Below are 10439 nucleotides of genomic sequence, written 5' to 3'. Positions count from 1 at the left end.
GCTGGAGGCGGGCCGACTCGAGGAGGACGCCCATTGGGATGGGCTGGAGCAAGCCCTTGCTTTGTCCGTGGCGGGTTACTCCGTCCAGGCGCCGCCCCTCGTCGAGCCCAAGCCCAAGCCGGAGCGCGAGCCAACTCCCACGCGCAAGCATTCACCGCCGCCCCCACTTTGTCGAAGGAGTCCTATTCGTGGACCAGCCAGTACCGCGAGTGGGTGAGCGCGTCTCCCTGCCACTACACCGCCACACTGGAAGAAGAGGCGTCCCACCTTGAGCGCTGGAAGGCGCGCTGGCTCGTCGAGGAGCGGGCCGACGGCGAGCGACAGATGCAATATGAGCAGATGCTGCGCTGTGATGAGGAAGCTCTGCGGCTCGAGGAGGAGGAGGAGGAGCGCGCCCGCCTCGCTACTATGCCGCTGCCGCAGCAGACGCCGGAGGAGGCTGCCCTGGCGGCCTATCAAGCCGCGTTCGATTGGGCTGGGCCTCCCCCCGTCTTCATTGACCTCACCGGCGGTGAGGACGACGACGACAAGGGCAAGGCGGTCTACTAGGGCAGCATGCGGGCGGTTTATTAGTTTTTTTTAATTTTCTAGTTGTTTAAGTGGACTTTGGCCAACGTTTGATCGACCATTTATGTATAATCTCTACTCGTATAAAAAACAGAGTTGGTGATAATGGTGTGCCTGTCATCCTGCAATATAGGCCGTCCGATCTATATCTGACAGATAGAAAGGAAATTATCACAACTTTGCAAAAAGATACCCGCACTCCTCTCCACATTTGTAGATAAGACCTTCCTTCATTTATCCTTATCTCCCACAAGATAAACTACTCATATAAATTCATCTTGATGTTCCGTGTAACACACGGGCATCTTGCTAGTTATGTTTAATTAGTCAGTTTCGGCCACGTCGGCATAAATGGGTCAACCTCTATTGGACACACCTGCCGATCCTTTGGAAAATCGGACGCGCACGTCCGCCTAACCGACCCAAACGGACAAAAAACGGACAAAGCACGCGTCCGTTTAAGTCGGCTCGTTGGAGTTGCTCTGAACGGTTACTTTTTGCGTTTATGATCCGGCGTTGGGTCGTGACCTATGTCCGTTTGGGTCATGACCTATGTCCGTTTCGACTCCGTTGGAGACTTGGAGCTGGCCTCACAGCCCAAGTCGGTAAATACATGCAAGTTAAGCCCGTTTCGCCTGCTTCCCTTCTGAAAAGTGATGAAAACCCTTCCGAATCCGAACCCAATTAAAGAAAAAAATTCCGAGCCTTTAGAATACCTGGTTCGTCCTCCTCCGTCTCGTCCCCCCTCCCTCACCCCACGCCGCCGCCGCGGACCGAGAGGGCCAAACAGGCCGCCGCACCCCCGGGCGGGCTCGTCTCACCACGGTGGCTGCGGCGACCCGCGTGCGCATCGCCAAGTCTCCCGTTCCCTCGTCCTTGCACGCTTCGGCGGACGCTAGGGTTTTAGCGCCCCTGCTTTCGCTCGCTCAGGAGGTCCGGTGTCGAGAAATACACGGCCCGCTTCGATGGGACGCCCGGAGCCGGTCGTGCTGTTCGCGCAGACGATCCTCCACTCTCAGCTGGACGAGTACGTCGACGAGGTGCGCTTCCCCCTCCTTTTTTGTCAGTCTCCTGTGCGATCTGCCACCAAATATTGCTACTGCCTGGTTAGCAGACGTTTGAATTGTTAAGCTCGACGGCTTTTAGTATCCCATGTGTTCTTTGGTGCACCAGACTGGCACATGATTACATACGTATTTGTTTTATGCTCGACTTCCTTTTCCAGTATATCTGGAGCAATTCTATGAAACAAGTATACAGTTTGTCTAATTCACATCTAGATGTTTTTTAAGGATGTCACATCTAAGGTCCAACAATATATAATGCCACAAAAAAAAACTAGGAAAAAAAAATAGACCACAAATAGAGTGGACATCAGCTTAGATGTGACGTAACTATGTCACATCTAGATGTGTCCTAGACAGACCCATAAGTATATCCGACTTATTCTGCCTTGAACTTTGGCACATATTCAGGCTTAATGAATCACGCAACTAGCAGGTATATGTCTGTGAAGAAGTTCATGTGCACGGTCTCTAACATCCTCAGCAATGTGGCTCCACTTGTCCGTGTCCAATATAGTCAAGTTGTCACTAGCGCCAAACATATACTCCCTCCGTCTCAAAATAAGTGTCTCAACTTTAGTACAACTTTGTACTAAAGTTAGTACACTTATTTCAAAATAAGTGTCTCAATAGTACACTTATTTCGGGACGGAGGGAGTAGTTAACATGCTGCACACAGGCGCCCACACGTACACATTATGTGGAACAGACATATTCAATGAATATATCGACCGGATAAACTCCTTTTGTGTCCTTCTGAAATCGATTGAATGATATTAACCATGGTTAGCTTTATAAATATTAGTAAAAGACAGGATCTTGTTTGTAACCGTCTCATTTGGGATTCACAATCCATGCCCAAACAAAGGTAACAAAGTGTTGTTGTAACTACCAGCTATTTTTACTAATAACACCTACAGCAGCCTTTTACTATAAGTACTCACTCTGAGCCGTAATGTAGGCCGTTTAAGAATCTATGCCAATCAAACAATTTTTAAGTTTGACCATTATGATGGATCAAATTACCAACATCTGCAATACTAAATTGGTATTGTTAGATCCATCACAAAAATTCTTCAATAATATGTACTTATTTTTATTTGAAGCAACATGATTTCGTAGAAACTGATGGCCAAAGTGTGACTTTGGAGACAGCGTCAAACTGTCAATTCCTATACATCCTATACCATGACAAAGGTAGTATTAAGAAAGCTTCTTAAAATGAATATATGCAGAATGCATTAATTATATGTGCTTCAGCTATTCACCCTCGTGTTAAAGATTACAGTTAATTACTGTCCTGAGAGAGAGTGAAAGGGAAACTCATTTATCTAATTAAATTCAAATATATAACTTGTCCTTGAGTTCACTTAATTATGTTGCATCATGCAGGTGCTATTTTCTGAACCTGTTGTGATTACTGCCTGTGAGTTTCTTGAGCAAAATGCTGCTCCTTCTACACCAAACATATCTCTTGTTGGGTAAGAAAATTTCCTCCTTATACTTTTTGCACTTGTAAAGGCGAGATCTGATAGCAAAGTGTGTCTTGTGAAAGAGTGCCTCTAGTTATTTGGCCGTTGTAGTTTATAAATAATTTTTTTGTGCTTTTTCTTTGCCACATTGGCCAAATCATAGGCAAGCAAAACCTTGGCTAGCTAAATTTTTAGTGGGGTGGTATTTGGGCTCAAGGGAACACATCCGTAGGCTACTTATTTTCTGGGCCCAGATTCTGACAAGAGAAAATCGAAGATCGTAGCAATGTGGATTAGTTGAATGTAGATGTTATAGGTGTTACATTGTACTCCCTCCGTCCGAAAAAGCTTGTCCTTAAATGGATGTATTTTTCATTGGCACTAGAGTTAGATGACAAATTAAACGTGTTTTAGTTTCTAGCAGCGCAGTTGGCAGGAAGATATTGCAGAGCAGTAGAGCTCAGAATATTGTAACAATGTTTCTAAAGTAACAGAATATATTAATCTTGATAACCATTATGGAGTTAGGTGCACACTAAAGTGTACAGAATCACCTGACAATGTAGTTTGGCACATAATTATATACCATTGAGTCAACCGACCATGCAAAAATAACTAGAAACATAGAAAAAGTGCTTGATCAATCTCCGAACTTACATGGAAATGAAAGTGTGCATTATTATTGGAAAACAGGGAACACCATGCACTAATGTAGTACGAATGAGACTCGATGACAGTTTGTGAAGTGTTTAATAAAATTAAATCTAAATAATATGCAGCTTGGGCTCACAGGTATGCATCATGTGCTTTTAATTACGTAGCTTGGGCTCCCAGTGGATGTTGAAATGATTTCCCCTTGCACTATCACGTAAATTACCGAAAAGGTTCTACTTTTGATTTTGACATAGAAACATACCGGACAAATGTAATTTATTGAGCTTCATTGATACTTCTAAAAAATGTTCCTTATATCAATCTGAATATTCTAGCTCCCTTTAATTTAAGAGTCTTGAGTAAGCTATTTACATTATCCTGCAGTCATGTGAAGACTTACGTGCAGACAGTTTGAAATGTATTAATATTCTTCTTCTGCCGCTCATTGTTGAGCTATTTTCCTTCGTTAATGTTGTTTGTGTTATATCAGTGCAACATCCCCACCATCATTTGCTTTGGAAGTCTTTGTTCACTGCGATGGGGAGTCTCGATTTAGGCGCCTTTGCCTGCCTTTCTTGTATTCACACTCCTCGTCCAATGTGCTTGAAGTTGAGGTATGTCATTTGCTTTGAAGTTTGATAAATATTCCTATCTTGTGCCTATATGTGTCTATCCTTTCTGGCCGCGTGTTGTATCTTCTTTTTCCATCTGCACTACTAAATGTGAGAATGCCATGCTTGCTATAAATTTATGTTAAATTGTGAACTTGTTAACTAGAAAGTTTACAGATTTTAGTTGAATGGATACTGCCCCAGTTGCTTATGTGGTACAGTTGCACATGCTTAATGACCGATGCTGCATGTCACTCCGTTCATTTTTTCTTGCCTTACTCCCCTGGTATTTTTTATTAAGGGGTAGTCTTCAGTTCCTTATGTTTGCCACATCTTTGTCTTGTTCTTCCATTCAGAGTTGGTCTGTTCTGTTGCTTGAGACATTTTTCTTTGTTTCTTTTACTTTACAGGCTATTGTAACAAATCATCTAGTGCTGCGGGGAACTTATCGCAGTCTCACTCTTGTAATTTATGGGAATACTGCCGAAGACCTTGGTCAGTTCAACATAGAACTAGGCCTAGATCATTCTCTTGCCAATGTGGTTAGCTCTCCGTCAGAGGGAAAATTTGAAGACCTTCCACCGGCACTACGTTCATCCAAATTCAAATTTGAAGAGTCATTATCTTCGATCAAACCATTGAGTTTTCAGTCCACAGATTTGGACTTGTCACTTGAAGTGAAGAAAATACTATATTTAGCTCTCAAAATGCACCAAATACCCAATGTGGAGAATCTGATCCCTGACCTAGGAAGTGCAGTTATCTCAGCTGTTTCAAAATATGTGACTAATTCGAACTGCATGCCACATAGTTGGAATCAAGACTTGGCAGATGGCTTCAGCAAGAGTAATCTTGATCCTCAGGAAAGTAATAATGTTCACACTGAAGCTAGCAATGAGCTGTTTGAAATTTGGAAAAATGTCCATTCTGTCGCTGCTACTCGTTTTGGTGATGATGGCTTTGCCGTCGGATTGGAGGAGTTGCCTACGACTAAAACGATACTTGAGTTGTTTAACAATAGTTTCCCATATTATAGAAACTGTTCGTTACTTGATCTACAATGCCCTTCTCAGGTAATTATCTGATGCCACTTGATGAACTGTCATATGGATGTCTAATGGGTTAGATGATTTATCTATCTTATGCCATCTTTTTGTTTCAGAATAACTGGTTGGTGATGTCCCTGAGTTTGGTTCTCCTAATATGCTCCTCAAAAGAGAGTTGCTTTTATTTTGTTGATGCTGGTGGGATGGAGCAAATCATTAATCTGCTTTGCTGGAATACACCCAAATCTACAGCTACTACATTGCTTCTCCTAGGTATTGTTGAGAATGCTACTCGGCATGGTGTTGGATGTGAAGCGTTCTTGGGATGGTGGCCACGAAGTGATCGGAACAGTATACCCACCGGCAGCAGTGATGGCTACTGTTCTTTGTTGAAGCTTCTACTGGAAAAAGAAAGACATGATATCGCCTCTCGTGCTACATATGTTCTTCAACGTTTGCGTTTTTATGAGATACTATCTAGATACGAGGTTTGAATATTCTTAGCTACCCACTGTTCGATAAATCTATTGTTAGTGTACTCTCCAGATTATATGAAGCTTATGGTTGTGTTGCAGTCTGCCGTGATCAAAGTGGTTTCCAATCTGCCTTCTGATGAACTTTCCGCGGACAGAGTTTCTTTTCTTATTTTTGCAAGTAGCGAGCTTGCCGAAATGTCGGTAAGTTTCTAGAACTGCTCTCTTTAGGAAAGACCCAGTTCCGTATAGCTGCACACACACTCTGTTTTCCTCCTTGGAAGTGAAGTGGGTTAGCAGTTATTTTACGATTATATTTCTTGATGCAGAAATTGATAAAGATATGTGGCCCTATTGAAGATCCTTCGCCAGAGGCTATTGCTAGAAGAATATCCAAGTCTAGTCATTTGGAAGATTCACTTTCATTCAAAGCAACAATTGGTCTTATAACTTCTTCCAAGTACAGTTTCTTGCAATTTGACACCGATTCATGTTTGTTATCTCTTATCCAGGTAACATGGGATATGCACTTCTTGTTTTTCTTTGTGTATTCTTTACTTGCACATGCTTTAAATCTTGATGTAAGTTGAACTTGCCCTTGTTGTCAATCTGCAATGGTTGCTTCGGCTGAGTGTTTATTCTATTTTTCCATAGATCATCTTTTCTTTTAGTCTTGATTTACAATATATATCTTTTACGCAAAAAATATACCATATTTTTGATGAAATTGTTTGCAACATGGCAACTTTGATAAGGGCCCATGGAGTATGAAAGAAGTGAAGTCCCACAAATGGTCTACCTTTCATTTCTTATGATTGTCAATATGATGTCTGAAATACTGTTGTCATTTGGGGCCGGGTTTATGGCCGCCGCGTATAAGTACAGGCAACCGGTTCTTCAAGTCAGCCGAGGATTCCCCATCTCAGTCTATTTAGTTAATTCCAAGTTTGTTAAGTATGCCTTATCTCTTAGATTGGTTTACACTGTCATTTTCATCTCAACTCCTTGTAAGGAGGGTGCTAACATTGGAAGGTGATCAACTACCAATAAACAAATGAAAATGCTCAACCATATGCATGTGACATTTATACACATTTTTCATTTGAAATTTCTTTTTGGCACAATTTGCTCCAATGTCAACGAGGGCTAGTGATAGTGGCGCCGTGTTGCATTAGAACACCATGAATCCTTGATGGTTGTTGCCTCACGTGTGGGAACAGGAGAATAAACTCTGCGACGGGCTTAGCAGCAGCCGCAGCTTGAATCACACCTTGCTCTTCTCACCCATGGTCATGCTGACACAGTGACCAATCGACTGCCTTGATACCAAGTGCCATGTACTGCTAGTCACGATGGGGATAAACACCCATCAGTGGGATTTAAGTGGCGACAGCTTGACCTAGAGGGGCTGAAGGAGGGCATATACTGGTCGGGCTGTACCCCTAGGTGTCAGCCCAACCTATAATGCTACCGCACACTACACGGAAGCTCAAAGTCTGGAAAAAGCTACAAATTTTGGCAGTCTCCTTTGTTTGTATGGACACCCATGACAGGCCAGTGAATATCACAAATATATAACATCCACACAGTTTATAACACAGGATGTAACTCCAAATACACATTTATATATGGGCATGTGGCTACTCTTGCTTGTTTTACACTCTGCTGGTTATCATCTTAACGCTGAGCAATAGCTACACTTATGTTAGAAATGTGACTCTAGCTTTATGTTTTTTGTAGAACAGGAAAGAGGTTTTTTCCCTCTGTCAGCAGCTTTATTATCATCACCTGTAATGCATTTGGCAAGTGGGCCTGCTGCTGAAATATTGATGGAGATCACATCGTCAATTGAATCCATTCTCCTCTCCCTTCTTTTTTGTCGCTCAGGTTTGATTGGCACATTTTTAAGCTGGGATATTTTGAATCTTGTTTTTCTCACATTATGACTCGAACTCATGTTTTTCTGTCTCCAGGGTTATCTTTTTTGCTCAGTCAACCTGAAGCAACTGAGCTTATAGTTCTTTCTCTTCAAGATGGTAAAGATATGAATAAAACAGAATGCATAACTCTTAGGCATGCCTTCGTTCTTCTGTCAAAAGGATTCTTCTGCCGCCCCCAGGAAGTTGGAATGATCACAGAGCTACATCTTAAAGTGGTTTGTGCAGGCTCATTGCATCAGAATTATCAATTTTGTATTGATTTTACGATCTTTTGAACTCAGAGATATGAATATAATTACTAGGATGAAACTTGGAACTTTGATTGGAATGTGGGGGTTGTTCTTCACCTAAGGAAATCTTTCTTCTAGCCTAGTTCTGTTCAAACCATTAATTATAGAGAAGTTCCTCCTACATTGTGTACACTGCCATCTTTTGCATCTTCTTTCCACTTATTCTTTCAGCTGATGTTACCCCAACATGTTGTTACTACATAAATCTTTCATTCCATTGTTTCATCCACACAATACATGCTGTTACATCTACTTCTGTTAATATTGTTTTTACTTCCAATTGATTTTTCTAACTTCTGGTTTCTTCCTGGTGGAATTTGTTTTAACTTCTGTTGATGTGTTAACATAATTCATTTGATCAGACTTGAATTGTTTTCTTCTGTAGGGAAGTGCTGCCAATAGGCTACTTGCAGTTCCTCCAAATTCTGATGAGCTTTTATGGGTTCTTTGGGAACTTTGTGCCATTTCGAGGTCAGTACTGAAGTTAGCGTTTGGTGGATAGTTTATGAAATTGCTTGTGATCTGGAGTTTAGTTGTGTAAAAATAATGATGTGAGCGGCCAAATATTGACATTGTCTTTCGGTATAAAGTGCCTTTCTATAATTCTTATATTTCAACTTATGTTTCTGAATAAACAAGGAGTGAGTAATATTGTTGAAAGTTTACTCAATAATTTTAACTCTATCCTCTTTCAGTGTTTTGCTGAGTATCAATAATTTTTATATCCTAAGTAACACTATGATAAGGAATACTTAATTTGAAGTGTATTTATGAATTTTGAGATGCTAAGACAATTATGTGTGTCCACAAATTGGCGCCCAAGTTCTTTATTTTTATATTATTGGTTCTAGTGTCCATGTATAGCTTACAGAATCCATCATGTGGTGCAGGTCCGATTCTGGTCGCCAAGCATTATTAGCTCTTGGCTACTTCCCTGAGGTGTGTGTTGTTAATTTCATTTGTCATTCTTAATGCAACTTGCATTGTGGGTGATGTAAGTATTTCTGGTGTAGGCAATATCAGTTCTGTTGAGTTCCATCTCTAAATACAAGGATCTCGATTCAACCATGATTAAAAATGGTCAGTGGAACCATCCTGTACTTCTTGATATTTTGTCTGAAGTTTTGATTGAAGGCGTAAATCTTTTCTTGACTGTCTTATCTCAGGAGGATCTCCATTGGGTCTTGCTATCTTCCATTCAGCAGCGGAAATTCTTGAAGTCTTGGTTGCAGATTCAACTGCTTCATCACTCAAGTCATGGATTGGATTTGCTGTTGATCTGCACAAGGCGTTGCATTCGTCTTCTCCAGGTTCAAACAGGAAAGATGCTCCAACAAGGTTGCTTGAATGGATTGATGCTGGTGTTATATATCAGAGAAATGGTGCTGTTGGGCTTCTTCGTTATTCTGCTATTCTAGCTTCTGGTGAAGATGCCCATTTTTCTTCTGGAAATGTGCTCGTGTCAGATTCAATGGATGTTGAGAATGTGGTTGCAGATTCAAATAATACTTCAGATGGTCAAGTCATTGATAATCTTCTTGGGAAGCTTGTTACAAACAAGTACTTTGATGGAGTTGCTTTGTGCAGCACTTCTGTGGTTCAATTGACAACAGCCTTCCGCATTTTAGCATTTATTTCAGAAGATAAGGTAAGTTCATCATCCTTTTGATGTTCTATTTATTCATGATGTTTAATTTGCAATAAATTATTCATGCCATCATTTTTTGCTATCGATGAAGGCTGTGGCTTCTTCCCTGTTTGAAGAAGGTGCGATTACTGTTATATACATAGTCCTGATGAACTGCAAGTCTATGCTTGAACGCTTGTCAAACAGCTACGGTGAGCACCTTGTGCTTTATTTGGATTATTATTCAAAATGTGATTATATCGTCTTGTTCATAAAGTTGACTGATGTTTATATGCTTTTTTTGTGCTAAAACCATTTTCTCTCTTATTCTTCCTTTAGATTACCTTGTTGATGAAGGTGCTGAACTAAGTTCCACCACAGAATTGCTTTTAGACCGAACTCATGAACAAGCCCTTGTTGATCTCATGACTCCTTCTCTTGTGTTGCTGATAAACCTCCTTCAGATATTACATGTAATACGTTCTGTCCTATTCCTTGTCATGCTTTCAGTTTCAGTATGGCTTCAGTGTAAGCATGTAATTGCCTCAAGCTGCTCATGTCAATGATCTTGGATGTATCCACCTTGGCAGGGAACAAAGGAACAATACCGCAACAAAAAACTTCTTACTGCTCTTCTGCGGCTGCACCGAGAAGTCAGGTATTCAGATAGCCCTCTATGCATAGCAACTCCCCCC

General features: G+C 41.3%; 1 protein-coding gene across 2 annotated transcripts in view; it reads left to right on the top strand.

Annotated features, from left to right (window-relative positions):
- The first annotated feature begins 1245 nt into the window (after window positions 1-1245).
- LOC123164557 (protein virilizer homolog) overlaps window positions 1246-10439 on the top strand; it is a 16900-nt gene continuing 7706 nt past the window's right edge. For both annotated transcript variants that reach the window (XM_044582086.1, XM_044582085.1), the window contains exons 1-16: window positions 1246-1607; window positions 3024-3112; window positions 4248-4371; window positions 4779-5441; window positions 5531-5902; window positions 5990-6091; window positions 6217-6399; window positions 7633-7774; window positions 7861-8042; window positions 8503-8588; window positions 9008-9056; window positions 9131-9197; window positions 9284-9765; window positions 9857-9956; window positions 10084-10217; window positions 10335-10402. In XM_044582086.1, the coding sequence (XP_044438021.1) occupies window positions 1533-1607; window positions 3024-3112; window positions 4248-4371; window positions 4779-5441; window positions 5531-5902; window positions 5990-6091; window positions 6217-6399; window positions 7633-7774; window positions 7861-8042; window positions 8503-8588; window positions 9008-9056; window positions 9131-9197; window positions 9284-9765; window positions 9857-9956; window positions 10084-10217; window positions 10335-10402 (2918 nt within the window). In that variant the 5' untranslated portion in view covers window positions 1246-1532. The remainder of the gene's footprint in view (window positions 1608-3023; window positions 3113-4247; window positions 4372-4778; window positions 5442-5530; window positions 5903-5989; window positions 6092-6216; window positions 6400-7632; window positions 7775-7860; window positions 8043-8502; window positions 8589-9007; window positions 9057-9130; window positions 9198-9283; window positions 9766-9856; window positions 9957-10083; window positions 10218-10334; window positions 10403-10439) is intronic.

This window comes from Triticum aestivum, chromosome 7D, assembly GCF_018294505.1.
Source record: "Triticum aestivum cultivar Chinese Spring chromosome 7D, IWGSC CS RefSeq v2.1, whole genome shotgun sequence".
In the NCBI taxonomy this organism is placed as follows: domain Eukaryota; kingdom Viridiplantae; phylum Streptophyta; class Magnoliopsida; order Poales; family Poaceae; genus Triticum; species Triticum aestivum.
Note: the sequence above shows the minus strand (reverse complement) of the source record. Positions and strands in the feature narration are given on the sequence as shown.